General features: G+C 38.4%; 1 protein-coding gene across 1 annotated transcript in view; it reads left to right on the top strand.

Annotated features, from left to right (window-relative positions):
- The window catches only part of VAV3 (vav guanine nucleotide exchange factor 3), a 147,367-nt gene that overhangs the window by 31,940 nt on the left and 88,901 nt on the right, over nt 1–26,526 (top strand). The window contains exons 3-7 of the mRNA XM_039726393.1: nt 20,041–20,099; nt 20,795–20,860; nt 23,097–23,205; nt 25,508–25,600; nt 25,698–25,766. Coding sequence (XP_039582327.1) covers nt 20,041–20,099; nt 20,795–20,860; nt 23,097–23,205; nt 25,508–25,600; nt 25,698–25,766 — 396 coding nt within the window. The remainder of the gene's footprint in view (nt 1–20,040; nt 20,100–20,794; nt 20,861–23,096; nt 23,206–25,507; nt 25,601–25,697; nt 25,767–26,526) is intronic.

Raw genomic sequence — 26,526 nt, 5'->3', positions numbered from 1 at the left:
GTCATTTTTCACTACCTCAGGGTTGTCAGGTTCTTCCTTTCTACCTGTGTGCCAGAATAAGCAAATACTGTTGGTACTTGTTCTTTCAGCTCTGAGCCCTGCACGCTGCTCCAGCAGCAGCCTTTGTTGCTTGGTGCACCACAACAAATTGTTGCTATCCCTATTCTCTGAAGGAAGTCTGTAACTAATGTGTTGCAGAAATGGGAATCTGAGGATTAGGTCTGTTGATGTCAACAGATGCTCCCTGGATTCACAGAGCTGTGTTTGGGGTCCTGTGGGGGGAATGTGTCCAGCAAGTGTCAGAACAACACCTTTTGTGTGCTGTGCTTTAAAATTGCCTAAAGAATGTGTAGCTGAGCATGAAGTGTTTTCATGATGTAACTGATCTAATGAACACAGCAATTCCCCTTGTAGGGATCCTGCATTAGAGGTCCAGAAATAATGTACAATATTCAATTGTGATTTTCAAAAGACAAACAAGGAGATCAAATATCAAGTGCCACCAATGAAATAAGTACCTAATTGTTTAAAAGCATATAACAATGCCTAGTGTAGCTCACTCTGGTAACAGTTAAAAGGCTGCTTGATGTAAAAGCAGACAACTGCTGTGAAAATATTGAGTTGCACATAGTCGAGTCACATAGTTGGTGATTGTTGTAGTCACTCCCTTACTGCAAAGGAAATCTGGGCAATGATGCAGGGGAAAGTCATTCTGAAGTTGAGAATCCTGGTGTGTTAGTATTCCCTCAGGTTTAATGGATTCCAGGAAGATTGGACAGATGTGCATGAGATACACCAAAAACAACACAACAAAAAGCAACTGTTATTATAAAAATGATATGTCCTTCCAGGAAAAGTGTAAAAAATCTTCAATAAAACTGAAACAGTTGTGATTATCTGCAGTTGTTTCATGTTTTGTTTGCTGAGTTTAATCACTGGGATAATAAAGCAAAATATGATCACTTTTAGCTCATAGAGTTGTATTAAAACTGCAGAACATGCCAAAACATTACAGTATATTTCTGTAAAGATATTAAAATGAAGAAAGAGGCTTGTTTTTATCAGTTAATCATTAAATGCATAGCTCTGTATCTTCATTGTCTGGGCTCTTTTAGTTGTAAAAGAAACTAGAAAAAAAAAGTCTTAGTGGTTTGCTCAAGTAGCTAGCTTGGTTTCAGGAGTAGCATTTCAGTGAGATGGACTGGTTTGGGATAAATGACATTTGAACTTCTCCAAGATGTACTTCTGTGTGTGGAGGAAAGAAGAAACTGAATAAAGGGACAGGTTTCAGCTTTCTTCTCCATGGAGATTTTTTGGACAAAATGTACAAGAAGATACTAGCCTGCTACAAAACTGCTGAAATGCTTGGTATGTAGTGACCTTTTTGTTAGTTATCACTGCTGTTTGTGTAGAAATAAAGAAATAAAAGTCAAGCACTTAGTAGCCTCCCTAAAAGCATCCTTTAAATGGTAAAAAAAATCACTTCCAGCCCCAAAGAACATAAATCATGGTTTTGGGCAAAGCATTGAGGTAGGTGAAAAAGCAGGGTGAGTCATGGTATAGCTCATGAACCACCTTTTTGAAATGTCCTTGAAAACTTGCACAAATGGTTTGCCATGGTGTAACCAGGGAAACTGTTACCAATGCTAGATAAATTAGTGTCCTAAATTCTAACACTTTGTTGCAGTGATCATTGCCAGGTAGTCTGCAAATGTCTAGGCATATTACTTCAATAAACCTAATAGCATTAGCAAGAAGTTATAGCTTCTGCATGAGCATATGTATCTAGGCCAGAATATTTCAGGATTATGGTCTTGCATGTTTCTGTTCTAGAGTACTGGTGGACTATCACCTCACTGATCTTTCAAAATGTGTTTTTATCCATTTTGAAGAGTTTACCAAGAGGTAAACTCTTCTTTCCTAATGTTCAGTGTGGTTCCTCTGTGCCTGACCTTGGGTCTGAGCAAAAGCTGACCCAAGCAGCACTATGAATTACTTAGAATACAGTTTTGCACTCTTCCCTGGTTTTCTTATTGTTTCCTACAGTTCACTTTGCATCTTAGCTGACTGTATCTTGACAGAATTGAAGATAAGGAGGCAGAGAAGTGCAAACAAATGAAAATAGTGTTGAAAACTGAATAACTTGAAATATTTATCAATACCCCTGTTTCTTGCCAAATGTCTTTTGTTGTATGCATTAATGAAGACAACAGTAGTTCAGTTGGCTTGATATATTATTATGCATAGCTATAAAATAACAAATTTTATTACTTTCATTGTTCCATTCTACCAGGAAGAAGTTAGAGAATTACTAAGTAAAATTGATAAATTTGGTTTTTCACCTCCTTGTTTTTTTTTGTTGGAATGATCTGAAGTACTGAAAAATGCCTCCTAAATATCCCCTCTGCCTTTCTTCCCCCCATCTCTTCTATATCATGAGTTTCAAAGATGATTGAAGGGTGTCTGTGCTAAACCTCACCAGAGTGATTGAGCTACTCTTGAACTCTACCTCAGAGGCACAAATGGGCAGCGAGGGGATGTGGTTTAAACCATCACCTAGGCAGTGTTGTGATTTCCTCTGAAGAGTTAGATGTGTGGAGCATTCTCCAAGAGAAGCTGCTACTGACATCCTGGGCCACACCTGGGAGGTGTTCCTGAGCTGGGGGACAGCCAGGCAGGCCAGGATTTCTCAGTCTGCAGAGATCCCCCTCTTCCTGCAGGCAGGGGGGCAACTGCATTCAGCTCTGTGTGCTTGGGAGGTCTGTGCAAAGCAGGAGTGCACTTGAGTGAAAAGTCCTGTAGTTGCTCCTTGTTTCTTTTTCAGTATGAAAAGCTCAGGGTTTGTTTAACCTGAAGTGTGATCTGGTCATTAGATGGCTTGTGAATTCATTCACTGCTTTTTCTGTCCAACTTCAGTAGAAAGTGAAAGCTTCAGTGAATGGTTTGCAGCAGGAAACACAGTTTGAGTATTTCATAAAAAGGAAATAGGTATGAATTAATGAGAAATGTTTGTAAACTGTGTTGGAGGTGGTGACAAGGCTAGAGAAGTGTTTGCTAATCAAGAATTATGTTCTCTGATTCTTAATTCTGACACAATAATTGTGATATGAATAAATGTCAGCTGCACATGCCTTTGAACAGCATGGACACTTGAATAGATGGGTAATGGAAAAAATATGTGAGAAGAGTGTATTGCAATTTATTTGTTTATAAATCTGAAAAGCTTACATTGTATTTTATTAGATCACAAAGACTATCTTGCTGGGAAAATTAATGCATGTAAACACTGTGTAAACACTGAAACATTTGGGGAAATGGCTTTTTCTTTTTGTCAAAATGTATTACAGTAGAAATGTGGGATCATAGGTTTTGGGTCTTAGATGTTGTTTATGAAAATTTGATCTATGAAATTAGATTTATTTGGAAAAGTTCTATTAAAGAGGTTGTTTGGGTTTTCATGGCTTTCTTAATGAGATTTTGAAGGTGAAACATTGGTAATTGAACACTGAAGATTTAATTTCCAAACCAACAATTCAACAACAAAATCATTCAGTGTAAAATTTTTTGATGGATCTATTAGCTGATAAACTTGGCAATGTGTTTAGAAACAGTTGTAAATAATGACAGTTGCTAAGTAGAAAGTAATATTACAGAGGAAATAAAAGTACTGGCAAATAAAACTATTAGCAAAAGCGAAATTAAATGGCACACTTTAGCTACTGCTAACCTACAAGTAAATAAGGCCTTGGGATTCACCCAGTTAGAGTCTGAAACTGATATGCCAGTATGGGTCTCCAGACCAGCCTGTGAAGAGCCTTGGGTAATACTGTGTAATGCAGCACGATGCTGAAGGGGCTGACAAAAGGATATTGCTTGGATTTTTGGAATGTACTATTCTGAGCATATTTTCATACACAAATTTTAACTTTAATATGATAAAGTTGCCAAATTAGAGTTGTATATAAGTTTGAGTAGGTTGCATTTAGGTCTTCAACTGGATCCCATTGTGTTCTGGGAACACGTAAGGAACACTTCACAGAATTACTTTGGAAAAGCCAATTGAGAGCTAGTTCACATAAGTAAAATTTATTCCCCAAGTCAACTTGAAGTTGCTGGAAGGTTTAAGGTGTTTTTAAAGTAGAACTAATTTGAGCAAAGCTCCATCAGTGACATCGTGGAAGTACATGATGTGTGTTTCTTGCAGTGGCTAATTGATACGAGCTGCATAATTCAGTGTACGATGTAATCAATTTTTTAACCAAAATATGTAGATTTCTTGAGGGAGGGTTTACTGCCTGGGCCCTTAAAGAACAGTAGAGCAAAAAATTGAATGTAGGTCACCAGTGGGATGGGGAGTTTGACACTAATTCCCATTCAGCCTTCACTGTTGTCCAAAACTCACAGCACAGTTTAAAGAGATGCTGTTGACTGCACAGTGACTCAGTAGGGCATGATGTGGCTTTTTTCTCCCCCAGTGACAGACAAAAATAGAATGATCTTCCTGAGTAGTATGAGGCATAGCCCCACCTGTGTGCTCTCTGACTGCTGTGCCTGAATATACCTTGGGAGTTGTGTCTAGGCTTGGGGAGATAACTAGGAGGTGACAGAAGCCTTGGAGAATAAAACATGGCATGAGGAAGGGACACAATGCTAAGTTGGTGGCAGGCCTCTCCAAACAGTTGACTTAACTTGTCTAAATATTGTCACTATCAAAGTCCTAATAAGGGGTTGTAGTTGCTGTGCAGTGGAATGATCTCCTGTGATGTATTCATGCCTTCAAAAGCAGCAGAACAAGGACTAGGACCTAATTTTTTAATATCTATTTTACCTTTAAGTTTTCTTTCAAATGCTTTTCTCACTTAAACAGCTATTAATTTATCATCTGAAACAAGTGGCTAGCCAACTTAGCAGGGCACACTTTTAAGATTATTTACTTGGCTGTTGCAATTTCTTATGATTTTATCATACCTTTTAGTCACTACCAGCTTGTTGGAAAAGTACTGTATATATATACACACACATGTAAACATCTGTTGAGATTTAAGCAATTGTGTATATGGAAGCCTCTTGTAGAACTTATTTGCTCTACTAGATATTGTTGAGTCATGTAGTTCTGGTTTTATTTTGAGACTGAGTTTTAGTGTTTTGATTTGGGGAGGACCTCCCTTAAAGTTTTTCAGCTAACTAAAAGGAGAGCTGAGACCAGCTGAGTACCTTAAACAGTGGCTGGACCCAGTCTGTGATCTGTGAGAAACAATCTGGGTGCTAGTAGACAAGCTTCATTAAGAATCTTGAAGTTCAATTAACTTAATTTAATGAAAGTCCTTAAACCACCTGATTAGAAATGTCATAATGCAATTTTCTAAGTGGTGAGGTCTGCATTTTGTATATGCTAACTTGGAGACTGGATATAAGATGTTTTTTCTCAGTTGCATATTTTGCGGCAAAAGCATGTTTGTTAAAAGCATGATCACACCATATTAGAAAACAAACAGGTTTTTCCTGGCCAAATTAGTACCAAGTTGCTTTAAATTAGGATAAATATTTTTATTAATGTTACTAACATTTTATCATGTTGTTTTGTCATGGAAAAAGTGAATTCCAGACCAGACATCTGATATAAAATTCTCAATACTATCTCTTATTCTATGGATATTTCCATATAAAATTAAGGAAATGGCCATATAAATTAAGGAACTTGGAATATGAATTAATCTTGTTTTCAAACCATAGGGAATAGAGTAGTTCTCCTATATCTAGCAAACATCTAGCCAAAAGTTAAAGAACTTGAATGCTAGGAACTTGAGCGTAACATATACTTTGATTTTTGAACTTTTACAAAGTAATTCACATTTAAGTTTTGGGTTTTTTTTTGATGAAGGTTTGCCACCCACAACTGGGTGGCATGAATTTGGAATCTGTAGGAGTCACAACCAAACTGATTTTAAATCTTGCCTTTGTGTGTATTATTAATTAGATTAACCATGCTGATGCTGGATACAGCATCATGGGAGTGCATGAGAATATTTCTATTCAAATTGTGGGGCTTTCAGGTAATTGCTTATGTCTGTTTCTCTCGTGGAAGTGACTAATCCACCTGTGTCTTGAACAGTCTGCTAAATACTAGAAAAAGGTGCCACTTTCAGACTTCATGTTAACAAAGCCATAACCACAGCAAGTAGCAGAGTGCTGTGACCACAGGCTCTGGGCAGCAGAACTGCTGCTTTCCTTCTTCCATGCTTGCTGCTTGGTTCTGCCCTGTGCTCACCCCTGCCTGACACCCAAAGAAAGTAATCTGATCATTCCTACTCAGGCTTTCATCACTTCATGTTTAAACTAATTTTCTGTGGTTAGTTACTATTTACTCTTCATCACTGCCTTGTCTCCTTTGCTGCCTGCATTCTTTGCCTTTCTCACCGCTCTGCCCTGCAGTCTGGTCTACCTCTTCATCCCTGCAGTGCTTGTTAGGCCTTTTCCATTAGTGCATTTCAGGTTTGTTTCTGGAGTTTTGTTTTGTCTCGGTTTTGCTAGAAGACTAGTCCTATTGTTCCTGTGCTAATTTAAATACATATTTAGATTTTTCTGCATAGCAGACAAGTACCCCCTACTCATCAGAGGGAGAACTATGGCTCTATGGAAATTCCTGCAATTCTTTAGAACCTGAATATGAGTCTCTTCCTTAATTTCTGTTTCCTAAAGAAGAAATACTCAATTTGGTTTCATTGGCTTCCTCTGGCATTTGATTCAGAGCATATTTTTGTATGTTCTCACTGTACAGTGAGAACAGTCTTTGATGTTGTCTTGCATCACCAAAAGTCAGGAAAAGAGTTCTTAGCACTGATATTTTGATGAAGTTTTATTTCCTTTGTCTAAGCAGAACCTCCCCTCCCCTGCCCCCCCCACTCTAAAGATGAAGTTGTGAGAAGGAACTTAGAATTTTCACAGCAGCTGTTCAGTGAAATTACTTTAGGATTTACAAGCAATAAGATACTCTCATTTATTTGGAAACTGTCAAAGGAGGTTTTAAGTAAGCTGTATATTTTATTTAGAACCATATTTTCTTGAAGAAAATTGACATTAAGCAGTAGTCAGTTTGTAGTGCAACAGACAAGTGTTTTGGCACTGCCTATACTTCATGTATTGTTCTGTAATGTATTTTGATCAATATATGCATATATCAACTGCTGGGATGTCTCAAGAAATCAGACATGTGGACCTGTACCAGATTTACTTTTTCTGAATGTCTCAAAGCTCATTTATCAAATTCGAAGATGAAGTTAACTGATTCCTTATTTAAAACTGAAATAAAGAACGTTGAGAGGAGGGCTTGGCTTTCTATTTCTTACCAAATCAGTACTTAGAAATGTGACTAAAAACTACATGGGGTGTTTGAATCCAAAAAACAAGGCTTGTGTCAGAAAAAAACAAGGCAGTAAAAAATATTTGAGCACTAGCACTTTTTAGAAGCCTGGATTATGAACTCCAGAAGCTGACCAAGATCTTGCAAGAGTAAGTGCTACATAGAAAGCAGCAAGAGTCTTGTGCCAATACACAGCTCCGGGCTGACCCAAAAAATGCCAGGCAAGGCAGGGAAGTGCAGTGTGCTCTGTCGTGTGTGTTCATGTTTTTCTGCTTGTTTGTGTTTGCAGAAGCAGAGACTCAGGGTAGTGCTGGCAGTCTGAGCTGGCTGAGGCACAGAAGGGTCTGAAAGACAGGTCTTCATCTTCTGCTGTTGATGTAGACGTAGGGAATGTTGTCAGGATGTTTTTGGCTATGACTATATGAAGAGTTGTGTGTCCTTTAGGAAAGTGAGCATAAGTTACTGAGCATAGACTTTTTTCACCTTAGATATATTTTTCAGGGAGTCATGCAAAATGCTTTATTGCATTATTCTATTGAGAATGAAAACCTAAAAAGCTGAATTATTTTCCAAGTGGTTGCCCAGAAATGGAAAATGAATACAGATGCTGGTTTGGAGGCAGTTGTTTTCAGAAGCATTTGAGAGAAAGTATATTTTGTCAAGTAAAAATAATGTAGCGTCATGGAGAAATTGAGCCACTTTATATGGTAATTCATGATATTATTTGGAAAAAAAAATTCATCCTCTAAGACAATTAAAAATATGAAGCCTGTAATCTAAATTTACTGACATGAACTCTTCTTCTGCTCTTTGTATGCACACTGAAAACAGTTTGCTCAGGCAGTGAAATTGGTTGCTTTGGTAGGTATGGTACCAGAGTAACAACTGCTTCTTTGCTTGTTTTTAAGTAGAACTCTGGCTATGAAGGGGAATTCACTATATTTGTTTTGTAGTGCAAGGTGAAATGTTAAAAGCCAAGTCAGCGCTCTCAAGCACGTTGTGACCTTGTAGCTTGGTTTCAAAGCTGTTTGGCTGGAAGGAAAGAATCCATCTGACAGGGTGCCTCAGACCTTATGATGGCTTTAAACTGATCCATCTTAGTTCACTTGGCAGACTAAAGTCTTAAGGGAAAAAAGCGCTCTTTCTATGCAGCTTCTCATAGACAGAGGAGCCCTGAACTAGAGAATCCCATCAGAAGCTGTTTTTCTTGCCTGCTCTGTTGGATCTTAATGAGCTGTAGTAGGAGTTGTTCTGAAGATGTGTGGTGCATGTTCGAGTGTCACAGATACTGATGTACTCTGGTTCCTCACTAATCAAAAATCCACTGAAAACTTAGGATCTTAATGAGCTGTAGTAGGAGTTGTTCTGAAGATGTGTGGTGCATGTTCCGAGTGTCACAGATAGTGAGAAACCAGAGTACATCAGTAATCAAAAATCCACTGAAAACTTCAACTTGTCCAGCAGTAGCCTGGCCTGTTTCTTATATACCAATTTTAATTTTGACCAACAACTAGACCTTCATCTTAATAGAAAATCAATAATTGTAATTTGTTGTATGCAGGTCTTAAGGGCATTTCTCCATAGGCAACAATGTAAAAGTATTGGATGAGAGTGGTTTTTTTGGCTGTATTATCCTTGAACAGCAGTAATTTAAAGTTTCCAACAGCTAAATCTAAATCTAGACTGTGTCATGTCCTCATTCAGACGCCTCACCAAATCTCTGTTGTGTGTGCTCTGCATGTGATACCTCGGCTACAGCAACCAGCCAACAGCGTTAATGCAGCTTGCAGTTTCTGTGTTGATATTTTGGTTCCTTTTGGTGGAAAACATGGATCTGTTGTATGCAGGTCTTAAGGGCATTTCTCCATAGGCAACAATGTAAAAGTATTGGATGAGAGTGGTTTTTTTGGCTGTATTATCCTTGAACAGCAGTAATTTAAAGTTTCCAACAGCTAAATCTAAATCTAGACTGTGTCATGTCCTCATTCAGACGCCTCACCAAATCTCTGTTGTGTGTGCTCTGCATGTGATACCTCAGCTACAGCAACCAGCCAACAGCGTTAATGCAGCTTGCAGTTGATATTTTTGTTCCTTTTCGTGGAAAACATGGATTATCTCTTTAACAAATTACCATGGAGGAAATGCTTACTTTCCTTTTTCTCATTTTATGTTTCATTTGCTTTACAGGTTTTGTTTCAGTTTCCTTACCTTGTTTTCAACTTTTTGAGGTGATATTTTGGTAATCTCAAACCCCCTCAGAAGTTGACTACATTGAATTATATTTTTCCTCTCCCTCTAGTGCCTCATTCTCCTTCCTTCAACTTTCTCACATCTTTCTCTTGTTGACATTGCTCTTATTTCCCGAAACTTCTATCTCTCCAAATCTTCTTTGTTGTTGTCTGAAGATTATGTTTCATGCATCTGTCTCAGTTCAGCTGGTTTTGATACTTTCATTGCTACTATTTTTGGTATGAATGCAGTAAGGGAATTTTTGTGCTGTTGGAAATAACTGTCAGCAATAAAGTTAGTGCCTCCCAAGTAAAACTGAAGATATGTTGAGGAACAGAGTTTTAAGAAACATTACAGGTAGTGTGGGATAAAATTACAAGCTGTAATGCTGAATAGCTTTTAAACATTCAACATTGAGGCTGTTTGACTCAATTTAATGTTCATCAGCTTGTATATATTTTGATCTTGGTTTTAGATTTGAAGTTTGATGTAAAAAAGAAGGTAGATGTATAACTCAGATTACTGCTTGATATGAATTGCAACTTTCAAGTTGAAATCCCCCCTTGCGACATTTGACACATAAAAATGTAACACTATAGCACAAATAGTGGCTTTCTTTAAGACCACAATATCTGTGCCAGAATGCTAGGAGAATGTTGGTATCGGACAAGATTTATCTTTCATGTTGTATGTTTGATAAAACCACTTATGCAACGTTGGTTAATTGCAATGTATTTTTTCTGAATTTTATCTACCCAAATGCCTTTCTGCATTGACTACAAACGATGTGGAAGCCTTTGTTTTTCACAAAGCATGACCTTTTCTGGTGTGTTTTCTGGGTGCATCTGCTTGCCTGCATTTGGCTCTTGCGTTTGCTCACTGTAGACTGCTGCTGAGGACTCATAATGGTTCGGGTATTGGGCTTGGTTTGGACTCACTGTATTGGACTGAAATGCCCAACTGAATTCATGTCAGGAGTTTCATTGATCTCATATGTGCTACTGGTGTTTTTATCATAAATAGTGATGACTGAAGTTGGCCTGGATGAAGCTTTTTGACTTGTTATCAATCTGGGATGTGTTCAGTCCCGTGCCCTTTCACAAATGTTTTGAAGTGCAATTCTGCAATAAATATTTGGGAATGTTTACAAACCCTATAGAGCAAAAGTTAGGTACAGTCCTGTGTGCTTCAAGATGCAATGTTAATGTCAGAGATTACTGCCTCTGCCGTGGCAGAATGCCTCTTGAAGTGGCAGAGCTGGGAAATAAGCAGTGGACCTTAGCTGCCCTTCAGAATAACAAGCTGAGAAATCTATCCCTTTCCTCTGTCTCTGCCTATCAGTTCTCAAAGGTAGTTTATGACATGACCATAGAGTTGGGTTAGAACACTGCGTGAAGAGCACAAACCAAAGGACAAAAGTTTCTGTAGTCAGCAGAGTTGGTGAAATTCCAAGAGACATCTTAATAGTAAATATGACAATATGGTTAATAATAGGTGTCTCCTATTTAGTACGGTATGTACATCTGAAATACATACTATGATCCCCATCACAGAGTTTAAGAACTCAAAATGTTCTTTTCAAGCTCTAGATAAGTAAATGCTAAAGAACAGCATTTTTAAAGCATTAAAAAAGAAAGGAATCAATCCTACTTTCTCTTTAGCTCTGCAGTGGCATTTTGGAAGTGTAGCACATAGATAATACAGCCTGCAAGCTGCTGCATGTTCAAGGCAATAAGACAATAATTAGACAGAAAAAAATAAAAACAGCAAGTTAGCTTTTCTCATTCATTTTATAATTTTCAGTATAGGGATCCAGCTCAAGGAGAATTTGGTACAAACCTGATGGGAATGTATTTTTCTGCATATTTTCTTTCATTACTGCAAGTGTACTTAGTTTTTTAAAAATTCTGAGTGAACATATGATTAGGGAGAAAACCAAACCACTGCTTTTACCAGAGTTTCAATAATAGAAGCTGACAACGCCACTTCCGTTGCAGCATGTCCTCCCAAGTTTAATTTTTTAAAATCCCGTATCAAAGCTGATGATGTTTAAAATGAGTGGAAAACAGTGAAATGTCTGAGTTACGCCATCCTGTTTACTGTGTATCTTTTTGTAGTGTTGGAGGCAGGTGCTTTTCTGTTGGGCCGATCTAATGCCTTGTCTCTTCTGCTAGAGAGATCTCCTAAGAGTGTGAGGCCTGAAAGAGTGCTGTGGGCTTTTGTGAGCCACTGTGAGCGAGCTGGAGGCTAACTGCAGCAAAGAGAACAGCTCACTTCCCTTTGCACTGCAGCACAGAAGTTTTTTTTCTTGCAGAGAATAAGGAGATATACAGTGTGTATTTATGCCCTAAATATTCCTATCTTCATTGATTATGTACTGGAGTAAATGAAATTCTTGGTTCAGGTGTGACTTGGTACCACTAAGCAAAGCCACACACTAGTTAAATTTGTGTAGTCAATGGTTAAAGTAAACTCAGAAAATGGAGAAGTGTGGCAGTAACTGGTTCACCCAAGACAGGAAGAAAAACTCTTCCTCTGCTTTTAGCACAGGAGAAGAAGAAAAACTCCATTGCACAGCCTCCTCTGAGTATTTTTCTTGCAAGGGTCAAAATTGACAAAGAATCTGTTTAAATATTAAAGTGAAATAACACAGTGGGAGTGAGGAAACCACATGCCATTTAAACTGCAGGATGCATACCTAAAACAGTATTGGAGGTGCAATCAATAATGAATATGTAAGCACTAATTTTCTTCTAAAATATCTGTATGCCAATTTTAAACATCCAAGGTCACGAACATCCAAAATGTATATATGAAATGTACAAACTGGTGGTTGCAGTTTAGAGTTTAGTTTTTTGCTTGTTCCTTTCGAAACATGTAAAAATAGTCATCTGCAGTCTGTCAAAGGGCAGGGGCAAAAGAAATGTAACTCTGGAAAACACACAGAACTGATTTCTGTCCTTTCATATTTAAAAAAACCCCGCATGTCCCCACTTATCCAAGTCTGAACACCTTTGATAATCTCCCTGTTCAGTCATTAGGGATTTTAAAAGGAATCCTTACATTTAGGTAAAAAAAGAGATTGTATTAAGATATTGTGTTTAAAGAAATTGTATTAAGATATTCTGTTTAAAATGCAGGAAAAAGCCATTTCTTTCATGATTGATTACTCTTATGATCTATATAAAATATGGTAAAAAACCTATGGTATCATCAGCAAGTGTTCAAAAAGCATTGAAAACAAGCACTTGATCAAAGCTGAATACAGCTCGAAGATGCTGTTTCTAAGTATAGGTTATCCTGTAGTGTTTATTCTGTAGGGAACTGGAATGACTTAACAGCAGATAGGTTTTGCTGTACTGTCCTAGGAATATCCTTTGGTGTTCTTTTGCCCTTCATGCAAAACCTGAAATGTAGTACATGCACCAGAAAAGACAAACTCCAATTCCATGTTCAGAAGAGCTCTGAGGCAATCTGCACTTTTGCTGTTAGTTGCAGTGTTTATAACACAGCAATGCTTAAAGGTTGTAATTCTTTAAGCAAGATCTTAACAAAAAGAAAAAAAACCTCCCAAACCCAGCCAAAAAACCAGCCCCAAACTTAACAGCCCAGAAGGCATGGTGAGGGCTGGAAGGTATTCAAAGAATCAAAACCACGAGCTGCAGACAGGAAGCAGCTGCTCAAACTCCCTCCCTCCATGCTTGCGTTAGGGAGTCTCTCGGCCTTGCGGACTAAATGAGCCAAGGGATGAGCAGGACTGTGCAATTTCAGCGTGTTCATTTCCCTGTAAGAACAGAGCCATCTAGGGAACCTTTATTGCTTTTGGACTAGTGACAGTAGCCTCGTCAGAGACCTAAACTTTGAAAATGGGGTTTTAAGTACAATTTTAAAAACTATACGTACATTTGTGTCTATTGTTGCATATTGATTAGTCAAGACTTGCTCATTAGAGTTCTAATAACATGATACTGAGTTTTACAGATTCCCAGAGAGCATTTGGTTTTGGTTTTTCCTCCTTTAATGTTTAGGATTCCCGTGTGTAGCTCTGTCAGCCAGTCGCATTGTTCTAGTTCCAGAGTTAGCATGATCAGAGTTATCACTTCTGATAAAAGGAGTAAAATGTTCATTATGCCAAAGGGGGTAAATATTCTTGGTATCAACCTGTTCTTTTGGACATAAGGTCATCTGTCCTCTTATCTTTGAATGGTTTATAAAAATAGTGTTCTAGAAGCTTTGCCGTCCTTCCTGGTTCCAAACTGCCCGTTTTGCCTCTCTCCTTCTTGGAAGGCTTTGGAGAAAAAGTTGTATGTTCTGTAGCTGTTAATTCCCCGGGGCTTTTGAAGTCCCAGCGGTTTGCATCTCTGTATTTAGCTTATCTGATAACAGATGGGCAACACCCAGGAGGTTTTTTGTCTTTGCTATTTTTTTCCTCTTTTTTCACTATGGAAAAACTTTCCTGCCACTTTATTGTGGAGGCACTACCACTAGGGAGAAGGCATGAGATGAGCCTTCCCCAGGGCAATGCGTGTAGGGTATGAAGGTCTGCATGCCCAGAGCCAGCCAGGCTTTCCCCTGCGGCACTGCAGCACCTCTGAGCTCTCCTCTCGCAGCTGGGGCTCAGAGGAAACGTGCATGACTGCCAAAACCAGCTTTTACAGCAATCGTACCCTTGCTGCCTCTGCATGAAAGCATTTGGCACCTGGTTTCAAACCTTTCTTTCACAGTTGCTGGCAGGCTCCTGTCAGTCACAAAGACTTGGCTCCGGGTTGTGAATTTCTCTGCCATGGTTCCCTGGGACTCTCGGTCTATTTTCCTCACCGCTCCTTTGCCACTGCTAAGCATTGATGGGAAGGAGGGACGAAGTAGCCCTCAGATATCTTTCCTTAGGGTGTAGTTCAGTGGAAATGGAAGAATGGACACGGACAATGAGAAAGCCAGAATGAGGACGTCTGAAGGTGATGGCAGTGAGCAAATAGGCATCCCACAGCTGGTGATAACCCCAGTGGAAAGTAAATTTGTGCCTTTCCTTTGGATTGCCCCTGTCAGTGCTCTACACCTAAAGCCCGGATGTCATTGTCTGAACGAGGTGAGGATCAGCAATGTGAAGCTGTGTGTAATGAAACACAGAGGATGACTTTTCTACCTGCTGGAGGTTTGCAGTCTGTCCTGTTCCTAAGGAGGTGTTGGTGCAGGTGCCAAGGCTGTAAATTGTCTTTCGCATCTTTGTGTCTGTATGGCTGTGACACTTCAGTGCATGCCACAACAGTATTTAGTAGAGGCATATTTGCATAGCTGGCATTTGAAATTTGGTTTTTGTTCTTAAGGGCCTGTTAGAGATGCCAGTATGTGAAACAAAGGTTCGCTTTTAGGTCAGGTTTTTTCTTTTCTCTTCTTTTTCTCCCCTCTTTTTCTTTTCTTTGTTCTGTCCCCTTCTTTCCTTTCATTTTAAGAGGTTTTCATTCATTTTGTCTTTTGGAAAAGCCCTCATCCTTTCTCCTTCCCTGGAGGCTTGTGGTTTGATTAAAACTAACCTGAACCAACTACTAACTAACACGGTACCTGAACAAGGCAGATGGAGAGAAGATGTTCAATTTAACTTATGAACACGCTTTACTTGGAATAATATGCTCATTAGATCAGCAGCTGTGTAATCATCCTGGAGTTGTCTGGCTTAATGTTTGGGGGTTTTTTCTGTGGTGTTGATTTTTTTTTAACCAAGTAAAGTGGAAATACAGCAGTTCCTAGAGGTCTTTTGGTTCAAAAGTTAGTGATGGATTAGTGTACAATATTAATACATATTAATCAATATATATATATGTATATCTCAACTGCCTCCTACTCCACTTTGTGCCAAATGGAGTATTGATCTGGGGTTGTGCAGAGCCTGGTAAACCCTACAGTAGCAAAAGAGAAACCTTTCTTAATATAAATAATTTGAGAATATATTTATGTATAGCATTTATATCTTATATCTGAGTGACAGAGACACAAAATGATGTTTCTCATTCCCCTTCTCCTCACCAGTCTGGTGAATGAGTGAAAACAGCTTCATGAGAACTCGCTCAGCATGTGGGCATGACTGGCAGTTCTGGCTTTAAAGTGTCCTGGAGATGTGGCACTTAAAATTGGCCTAATAAAAAAGCCTCACCCCATGTTGCAGAGAATGCATTATGTTGTGTTCTCCAGAAACATTGGATTTCTATATGCATTGGCTTTTTATTTTTCATGATCTTCTCAGAGCTCTTTTACCATGTTTTAGGAAAACACAACCTGATTTAAGTGCCTGCATGGAAGCAACTGCTTTCATGATGTAACCACAAGTGAGTCTTTCTAGGTTTTATTGGCATAAGCTATGAAACTAATGCCATCAATATTTGCTGATCACTTAACATTTTCAGTTTATATCAGAAATATCAGAAATATAAATATGTGCATAGTTCTTAGAACAGCTGTCAGTACCACAGAGAATTATTGCTTGTTTCATGAGACAGTGAGTTACAAAATAATTTACTTCTGTTTCTTCTAAAAGTGGAAAAGTACCCTTAAAATGTACCCAATCTGTTCTTTAATTGCATGATTTGCAAGTTCTTTTTAAAGAAACGAGATAAAAAAGAGACACCTCTAAATACTTTAGAAAGGGACATTTTAAACTCGGATACACTACTGCTATGGAAAGTTGTAAAATAGTCCCTCTAGTGTACTGCTGCTGTAAGCAGGCACAGGAATATCTGATGTGATTAACTGAGGAGTATGGCAGCAGAAAATTACAAAATGTTTTGGTAAGGCATATGAAAGTTCTTATATAAACTGGAGCATCTGACCCACAACTGTAAGTCAAGTCAAGCCATAATAAATATCAAGCAAAAAAAAAAAAAGAAAAAAGAAAAAAAAAAGCTGTTAAGAGTTCCTAATTAAGCAAAGAGTTAATGATGTGCAGTGTGAGACTATTGCTCTTGCCAGCAGTGCCTGAAACGTGAATGAGGGGCAGAGCCACTCACCAGGGTGTGGGCTGAGGTGTGCTTCCTCTTCCAGCACTGTAGATTTGAATTTCATGTCATATTTTGCATGAACTGCCGATGTACTGAAAAACAAACTTGGATGTTCGCATCTTCTTGAAGTGAATGTGACTTTGATGTGACTTCTAAAGACCTGCTTAACCTCTGTATCACGGTGTTAGGCAGTGCAAAGGTGCTGTACTGGGGTGGGTGCAGTGAGGCTTTCTTTTATGCCTGGAAGTCTCTTGCTCATGGCTCCCAGTGTCCCTGCAGGCCAATCACAGCGTTATTGTGCTTTCCAGTGTGAAGCAATGTAATCGTTGTGGGATGTTTTGGAGTATAAGTGTTTCTTTTTTTTTGTGTATTGTAGCTGTCCAGAATGTCGATTAGGAATCTTTACTGAGTACCTGTTTTTGCTGACTGTTCCTGCTGGTAGTGTGTGTGCAAAGCTCTGCAGCCCTTTGTACATTTGTCTGTTGCAGAGGAGCACCAGGCATAGAATCCCTGTTGTTCTGGACTTTGTACAAGCAAGGAGTGCTACTTTTGCACTTAAACTAAGATCCAGTTAAGCCTCATGTAAAGTACAGGAGCATCTGTCAGAGTCCTTGTTTTGGAAGAGAGCTGGGTGATCATTTAGGGTTAAATGCATAAAAGGGATTAAAGCTCTGCTGAAACGAAGAGAGCAAAGCAAAAAAAGCACATGCAAAGTGCTAAATTGTATGTTAGGCACTTTAATGTGTATAGTACATTGTAATTTGGGAGTTCAGAATTGCACAATATTATATGTTCCCTCATGTCAACTGTACAGGCCTTCAAACGATCACTGTTCTGAAAAACTCCTGAGTTTTTCTTTTGTCAGTTATTGAAAATCAGACATTTTGCTGCATTTAAGTTTGTTTTGCCAAATGACTATTGAAATTGTTTATCAGACCATTCAGCCCATACATAACTGCAATCATCCCCATGGACCTTGTAATTTGGGAACTCTTAGTTTTTTCTTTAGTGTCTCAGAACCAAAGAACTGAAATTTCAAGTAGAAGAATCTTGCTTTGCCCCACCTTTTGTTGGAACAAATACATGTACACGTATATGATACTGGAATAGTGTGTTGACCAGAAGTGGTAACTCCATGTGTGATTACTGGTGGAAGTATTCTCGACATTTTCTCAGAATTCTTTAGGGAAACCACAACTGCAAGAGAAATGCTTCTCGGTAGACATGGTTCTGTTTCTTGATAGCACTGTTTTAAGCTGTGGTTCAATAGGAGTGGTTCAATGGATAAGCATTATCTTTTATTCTGTGGAAGTTGAATCTGTGTTCTAATCTTTACTAGAGACTGGAATGCTTAATGGTTTCTGTTCTAAGAGCAGGGAAGATTCTTGTTTGTCTCTATTCATAAGTTCCTTTCTCTGTCCTTTTCATTGGGTGTTTTCTGGTAAATGTTTCTCTGGCTTCCCCAGTGTGTGTGGGTGTTGTGGGGCCTCTGTGCCTGTCCCCTCCAAGTTTTCACATCAGTTCCTGAAAAGTTTTTTCTATTCCTCTTACGTATAAGTCTTGCTTTTGTTTGTATTCATATTGATAGCTCTAAAATGTAACTTGGCAGTACACTTTGGGAATAATGTTTGCTAGCTACCTACCTAAAATTCATAATTCCATTTGTACAGCATTTTTTTTTAAACGTTATCTTGAAGGAGCAGTAATTAGCTGTGAAGAGTAAGCCATATGTCTACTGGGTTTGATTATGCTAGATAAGTGAAAATCCCTCTAAGGAAAAGGGTCTGCGTGGGTGGAATAGTTTGCAGGAGATTTTTTGTATGCTGGGAAATATCATGTTGAAACAAGTAAGGGATGTTTAGTTCACCAGACTTGCCCCTCTTTGTTTTGAGAACCATTAAGCCTCCTGTGATTTTGCCAATCAGTGCCCACCCGTGCATCAGGACAGATCATTTTGCCATTGAATCCCACAGCATCTTGTCTCGTGTGGCTCAGGGCTCCTTGCAGCCCTGTGCTGGGGTTCTTGCAGGTGTGCAGGGGCAGGTTCTGGTCTGCTATGGAAACCAGAACTCCTCTGCAATACTGAGACTTGTTAAAGGACTCTTTTTCCCCTTTTCATCTTTTGATTAACATGAAATAGTTTTTAATTAATTTGGTAATTTATTTAATCAAGTTTTAGTCACAATTTCTAAAGCTTGTTCTAGACCATATTGCATTTCTTCTGTTCAGAGGAGAAATATGTGCCCCCATCTTTGATTATGTTAATGGCATATTTATTTGTTTTTATTATTCTTTGCTGTAAGGCAAAATGAGATTTTTTATGGCATTAATTTTCACAGCAGTTTAAATGAACTCCAAATATTGCTTTCACAGGATTAATCTAACGTTAATTCTTAATTTTGCTCATCTGCCTATGAATTATTATTCACTATGGAGGCTTTGTAACTTCAGTTCAAGCTGTAGTTTGTGATATTTTTCTGTGGTTTTTACTTTGTCATTCTCATGTGTAAACATGTAATTTTCCTTCCTTTGAGAGATGCACTTTTAACTCTCTTTTATGGTCATGGTAGTCTTGTAATTAGAACTTCAAAAATAAACAACTGAAATTGTAGTGATTATTCCCAAATGTCTGTGATATGTAGAAATGTAGAATTGCTGTACTGAATTTTGAAACTGCTGATAAAAAGCTTATTTTGAGATTTCTCTTCAGCTTAATATGGATTTTGATTTGAAAAGATACAGGCTGAAACTTCTGAGGAGTTCAGGGGAAACCTTGTCGTTGAAGTGTGGACAATTCAGGCAGGGTGACAATTCTGGGTCATTATCTCTCTCTAGCAAATAAGAATTGCATATCTGCATAGAAGTAAATAGTTATGATGGAGAGGACTGGCCAGGCAGAGTCACAGTAGGTCTTGTATGAATTGAATTGGCAGCAAAACAACAGAATGTATGTGACCGTGTGTGTGTGTGTGTGTATTCCACCCTTCCTAATGCTCCCCCTCGCTGGGTGTGTAACCTCAGCGCTTACACGAGGTGTTCGCTTAGGATGGGCTTTCCCAGACTGCTGCCGTATTCCAGACATGCGGAAGGGTTCAGGGCTCCTCTGTGCAGCTTTGGGGCCGACGGGAGGGCTCAGTTTTGGCCCCCGGGGGCGCGGAGCTCTGGCTCTGTGTCGCCCCTCTGGCTCCCAGCCGGGGTCCCCGGGCTTCTGCTGCCTCGGCCTCTGGCTCCCTCTGCTGCCCAAACTCCTCTTTCTGCGGCTACCTAAGGAGCCCAAGCAGTCTTAGCACAACATTTGATTACAAGTGCATCCAGGTCCAATGGCAAATTGTGTTTGGCACATCCAGATTTTGTATCTGTTTATATAATTTGATTTGAAGTAGTGATGCTGATAATGAAACAACAAAGTTTTACTGCTTCTGTTCTACAGCTAATCTTAGTTTCTGTTTCCCTCTCTTGCAGGTGATAGAAACACTTTCAAAGCTTTCCCGCACGCCCATTGCACTGGGCACAGGCATAAGGTAAGTTATTGCCATCGGGAATGGTGGCAGTAATGCCTCTTGGTGGATGCTCCTTGGCCAGGTTGTCAGAGGCAGTACAGGCTGTGTCCCCCACTAAGAACTTCTCTAGCTGTGAGCCTGAGTGCCTGGAGCTCTGAGGAGTTCCAAAAGGTGCCTGCTGCCTCTGGTACACTCGCTGAAGGGCCTGAGTCGTGTGTGCTGCTCGTGCTGAAACAGGAGGTGAACAGAGGAGCAGCTGGTATTGCAGAACTTGAGTGGTAATCGTGATGCAGGGATCAGAAGTCAAGCTGATGCAGTGCCGATTTATGTAAAGACAAATGGGGTTTCTCTTCTTTCTTGCTTCTCTAAAAAAATCAGCAAAATTGCCCAAGTTTGTGATTCTTGTTTTTGAAAAGAAACCAAAAAACCCCCAACAAGACCTAACCTGAAAGTTTTGATGATTTTTTCTAGTTGAAAAATGTCAATGATGTGTATTAGTGGTGATTTATAAAAACTGTGTTCAGTAGGGTTTTTATTATATTGTTAATCCACATAATGAAGTACAAATATACATATACTGCTCATTAGAGAAAGGGGGGAACATATAAGCACATTAGTGTCCAATAATCTGTGTGAAAATTTTGGAAACCAAACAGAAATCCAATATATGACTAGGTTAGTGGTGTCTGCAACTAATGCTATTTTTCTTTCTACAGGCCCTTCCCTACAGAAGAAAGTGTTGATGATGAAGATATCTACAAAGGTCTTCCTGATTTAATAGAGTATGTTGTAAATTCATTAATTACAGATGTTTTGTCTTTCAGTTGCATGCTATTGTTTGTATTGTGTTGTAGAACATATAGTTTTAATGGAAATGGGATATTTATTTAATTTGTAAGTATTTTGTTAGTTACTATGCTGACCAGGAAGAATTACTTATGAAAACTTATTTGGGAAGCAGCATGTTTCACAGAGGGTGCTTGTAGCAAAGCAAATAAAGAATGCATTTCTAAGTTACCTGTCATACTATTAGAATGCTTTCAGACGATTGCACTATCACTTGTGAGGAAATTGTCTTGAACTAGCAAAGAAAATGAATGTTTGTATCATAATTCAAGTGCATCTTTTCCCTAAAGTCAGTGGAATTCTTAATATGAGTGCATTTATCCCTTCTGGGTAAGTGTTTGCAGGATTGTCAGGATACTCTTGTGTCCTGTGGTTGGGGTCTCTCAGTATCCAAGAGGAATCATGTTGGACAAGAGCCAGGACAGAGGTCACTGTTCCAAGGCTCAAAGTTCACCAGCACTCCTTGCATGTGGGAAAGAAGCTCCTGCTCACACCAGGGATGAGTTTCTTCAGTGCCTGTAAAGAAGGGAAGCCTCACTGTGACTGGCATTGCTCAATTTACCAGTTTCCCTGCTAAGCTTGTCCTCTTCTCTGCAGCTGACTGTCTCATAGCTACTTGCTTTTCACTCTGTGTAGCAGAGTGTGCAGAAGGTAGGAGCTGCAGTCTCCTCTGAGACTCAAGTGGGCAAGAGGTGATGTCCTTATCTCTTAGATGTGGTGGCATTATAACTGTTTGAAAATAATATTTCCACCAGTTCTTAAATGGGTATGTAAATTCAGCATTGTGAGACAGTCTTCCATTAAAAAAAAGGCTAACAAAGGATACCAAAGAAATTGATTTGTAACTCTTCTTGTGCAACAAATTATGAAAATTATTAACAGAAATTTAATAGTTGCATGCTGTCTCAATTGTAGAGGAAGCAATTCAATAATAAGAAACAAATGTGCCAGTGAATAATGCAAATAGCTCACATTTTTTCGTTTCCCTCAATTATCAGTAAGCTTATTTGAAATTGATTTAATTTTCTCTTTTTTTAATGGTTTAAATGTTTAAATGGTGTCTAAAGAATTTAAAATTAATTTAAGTATTTTTGTCAGAAAGAGCTGTTATAGTTACGTTTTCCTATTCTTACTCTCCTTTTTGCCAGCTTTTGTTCCCTGGAGCAGAGGTGGTAGAATGGGAGTGTGTGCTGCATCTGACAGCTACCAGTGTTTAATATGAAGTGCCAGCACACCATCACTGCTGGTGGGAACTGCAATGCTGGACTAACCTGTTGCTTTTTACTCTGAAGGATTTCAGTGTTGTCAGGATAAACCTCAAAATTGTCTGTATATCTGATCCAGTTTCTATATTTTTGTTGTGACTTGACTGCTTTCAATATCTCGTAGAGTTTTTTGTAGAGTTTTTTCACCCTAAGAAATAGGAGTGAATGATATTAGAGGCTTGATACAATCTGAGCACAAAGTAGGTAACACTCTAGCAGGGCTGACTGTAATGAAGCTGAATTAGCAGAGGGCAGAGCTGAGCACTGACTTTCTGCTTTATTTCTGTGGTCTGGGTTATTGGAGGGCATCACTTGCACATACTCGGTTTCATTGAACTGTCTGATTTTCAGTTTGATTGGTTCCTTTTTTCATTTTGTGTAGCTGAAGGTTGCATGAGATGATCCAGATTCAGGTTTATGATGTTCAGGTACAGTGCCTCAGTGCTGGCTCTGCAGTCTTTGGTGTATTTTACCCTGGCTCATTTCTTCAGACAGGGGGAAGACCTGTAGCAGTGTCTCACATCCCAGTGCAGTGGGATGCCAGGCAGGAAGGACAGGCAGCTCCTCTTCACTAGATGTGGTGCGAAAAAGGTCAAGGAGAAGAGGGCAGCTTGGTTTTGTACCTTGTGACAAAATTGTCCTGAGCTTTTGCTGCTGCTTTAGTTCCCATGTGGTTCTAAATTCAGTATTGTGTTGATTTTGTAAAATTTATTTTAAATGAATTGAGAAAAGAAAATTAATTAATGGACTTAATTTCCCTTAATGAGTTATTTTCATTAGCTATTCTATTAATTAATCTGTTTATTCTATTAATTTACTGTAGAACCTTCTCCTATGAGTAGTCCCTTGCAGAGCTGGTGGTATTTTGTCTGTGCTGCACAGTTTTTTTCTTGTCTTGTCTTTTCAGTGAAACTGGTGTTGAGGAAGATGAGGAGTTGTATGATTGTGTCTATGGAGAAGACGAAGGTGGGGAAGTTTATGAAGACCTAATGAAAGATGAAGCAGCACAGCAGCCTGTATGTTTTCCAGCTCCTAGCTGTTTTGAACAATAGCAGTTAACTTTTTGAAAGTTGAAATGGTGTCTTTATAGATAGTTGCACTGACACTCCTGCTCAGCTCCATCCAGAGTTCTCATGTGCAGAGCATTATCTTCTGTGTGAGACTTTGCAGGCTTTTTGGGTAAAGAGGAAAACATTAACACTACAGTAAGCTTTTAAAAAAAAGTTATTTTTAAAAGAAATGCAGTAATTACTTTAATAGTTTTGAGTAGTAGAATTTACCAGCTATTTTAAGAGCAGTTAATTAAATTGCTTACTTGAAAGTGTCCTACCTTCAAAACTGTTACCATTTTGTGAAATCATTGTGTATAATATTATTTCAGCCGTAGTTTGGACAGTTAGCCTAACAAGGACAACTGAGAATTGTTCCAAATGAATGAATTTCCTGTTTATTCAGCCATGTAGGTTTTCTTGATCATTAGGTTGTCATTATGTTACAAAGTAAACTATTCCACTAAGTTTTCTCTAGGAAGAGCTGAACTTCAAAGGCACCTTTTCTTACCTGTACTGGTATTGCACATTATTATTTATTCCCGCTTTCCTTTTGTTTATTCTACTCAAATGCTAGATGTTTGCAGTGTGGATAGAAAAATTGATGTGTCAATTTCAGCCAAAAGTGTCTGTGTTAGTGATCTCTTTGGGTTAGGTGAGCACAAAACTGAAGTGAACGGTTTTAACCAGAATGCCAGGATTTGTTTGCATTGCTCATACAAGTACTGAAGAACAACAAACACCCAAATTTTGCAAATGGATATAAAGTGTTGAGTACAGCAACTTCTGTAATGGGGCAAATACTGCAAACATTTTGGGCAGTATTGAGCTAAAGGTAAAATATAGCTGAAAGTCTAAATAACGTAAAATTTTAATACTTTATAGAAATTAATTACCTACAGTTAACTGTGATAGTGTCTCCTTCCCTGTACAAAAGAATTTGGGAATAAATTTGAGATAAGGGTGATGATGATGATGCTCACAAAGCACAGTTCTTCTGATAAGACTGCATTTTTTTGCAAAATGGTTACTTGTGTCTGCATCTGATAAAGACAGAACCTTACTGTTCTTTGCAGGAGGATGAAGAACTGCACAAATTGGGTTTTCCAGAGTAGTTTCTGAAATACTAAAATTTTAGTCTAGAAATTCTGCAATTCTTAGAGGAGAAGTTTTTTGTTCAAAAGCTAAAAGCAGTTTTTCTGAGTGGAAAGAACTATAGTGCTAAATTCCTACTCCTGACTCTGTATTTGAACATCATCTATTCATCTGGTCTATGTGCAGCGCAGGAATTCTCTACATTGATGAAAATAATTAAGATACAACCAGGGATATGCTGAAGGGTGTTGCAAATTGATAAATAGGCTTCAGAAAGTATGTTGTAGTTCTGTTGCTTGTTAAGATACTGCTTGTTGTTGTTGGAGGGAACATTTTGGATTAGTCACTGCTTCTAACTGCAAGAGCCTATCCAGTTACTGTCAAACCTCCACGCTGATCTCTGATATCTCCAGGGCCTCTGTGCCTTGCTTGACATGAACAGTTCCATATTATCTTCCAGTTATTTACTCTTCTATTTGAAATAGGATTTTATTGAAGCTGTAATGCTGTAAATCCTATCTTGGGTAAGAGTGCTTGTAAACTATTTTTATAGAGTCATGTAATTACTGATAATTACTTCGATGTCCTATGAGTCTGGTGGTTTACATGGAAAAAATCCAGGGTCTTGTTGGAGACACACACACATGTGCAACAGTTGAACTTTGAGGTCACTGCCCTTCCTGATGTGAGGACATACTCCTGTTGAGTCTGAAGAGAAAGCTCCCCTTGAGAAATAAAAGGAGAAAAACTGTAAATAAGTACAAGGATTAGACTGAATCCAATATTTATGGCAATGTAAAGTTGCTTACGTGATTTAGCCCCATTAAGTTTAATAGAATTATTAACTGCTGAGTATTTTAAATAAGATTTCTCAGTCTGGATGTAAATTAAACGTGACCTTGTATTTCAGCTTCCAGAGTGCATGCTGATACTTCAGTGTTTTATGTCTAAACATTAATTTTTCATAATATTACTTTGATTTTGATTTTACTAAAGTCATCAGCTAATTGAACATTAAAATATTCTTGGTTATTTCTGTCATCTTTGAAGGCTGCAGTACTCAGAGTATTTCAGGAAGCAGTTATCCTAATTGTGTAATTCTAAACAAATAAAACCATTTGTTATCCATTAGGTGCCTGTTAATGACTTAAACTTGACTCCATTGTAATTGCAGAAATGTCCTGAAAATGACATAAGAAGCTGTTGTCTTGCTGAAATAAAGCAAACTGAAGAGAAGTACACTGAAACTCTGGAATCGATTGAGAAAGTAAGATGCTGCTTAAAGACTTGTAACATGCATTTTTTATAGCCGCCTAGAAGACAGAATTACTATAACCAATGTATATATAATTACTTTCTTTCAGTTTTTCATGGTGCCATTGAAAAGGTTTCTGTCAGCATCAGAGTTTGATACTGTTTTCATCAACATTCCTGTGAGTAATTATATTTAATGAACAGATATGAGGTTCATAGCTGATTGTGATATATTGGTGTTACATGTTACTGCACAAAATGATTATTTGAAATACAATGCATGGTGTGTTTATGTGGATGTTAGTTCATTAAAAAAGATCTGCACTACCAATTTCTGTTTTTTCTGCTTGAGGGAATAAGGTAAGATAAATAGCATTAGCATGTGAGATAGTGAATTGTTATAAACTGCAGTATTTTTGATCCTTGAAAGCTAATACTTTCTAGAAATAAATTATCTTCTAATTAATGCTGATATTTTAGTGATGGTACAAAGTTGTGACTGCTAAGTTACCTATTGCTGTGTACTATCTGTAGGTGCTCTGTGAATCCTTGTAGCTGCCCTGGCTCTTATATCATCGAGCACACTTGAAAGTTAACATAACTCTGAGTTTTTGAACTCAGAATCTGGTGCTGGAAAGGATAAGGAAACCCTCTATGAAATATGTAGGAAACCTCCTATTTGGTTGAAACAATAGTGGTTCCTGTGATTGCTACTTGGTGTCATTTATTTTCAGCTTAATCAAAACAGTGTGACAATTTACATGTATTTTTAGCTGATAAGAGATCAGCGCGTCTTTACTCTGTGTAACTTTAAAGGAAGACATCATAAATGGTCTGAAGTCTCTCCCAACACAGACAAATGAAAGCAATGTTCTTTTATGAGGCCTTTTTAAAGAAAGGGTCTCCAGAGTGTGGCCCATGGGCCACATCAAGCTATTA

This window comes from Passer montanus, unplaced genomic scaffold (assembly GCF_014805655.1).
Source record: "Passer montanus isolate IOZ18808 unplaced genomic scaffold, ASM1480565v1 scaffold58, whole genome shotgun sequence".
NCBI lineage: Eukaryota > Metazoa > Chordata > Aves > Passeriformes > Passeridae > Passer > Passer montanus.
The sequence above is the reverse complement of the archived record's forward strand: the minus strand, read 5'-3'. Positions and strand labels throughout refer to the sequence as shown.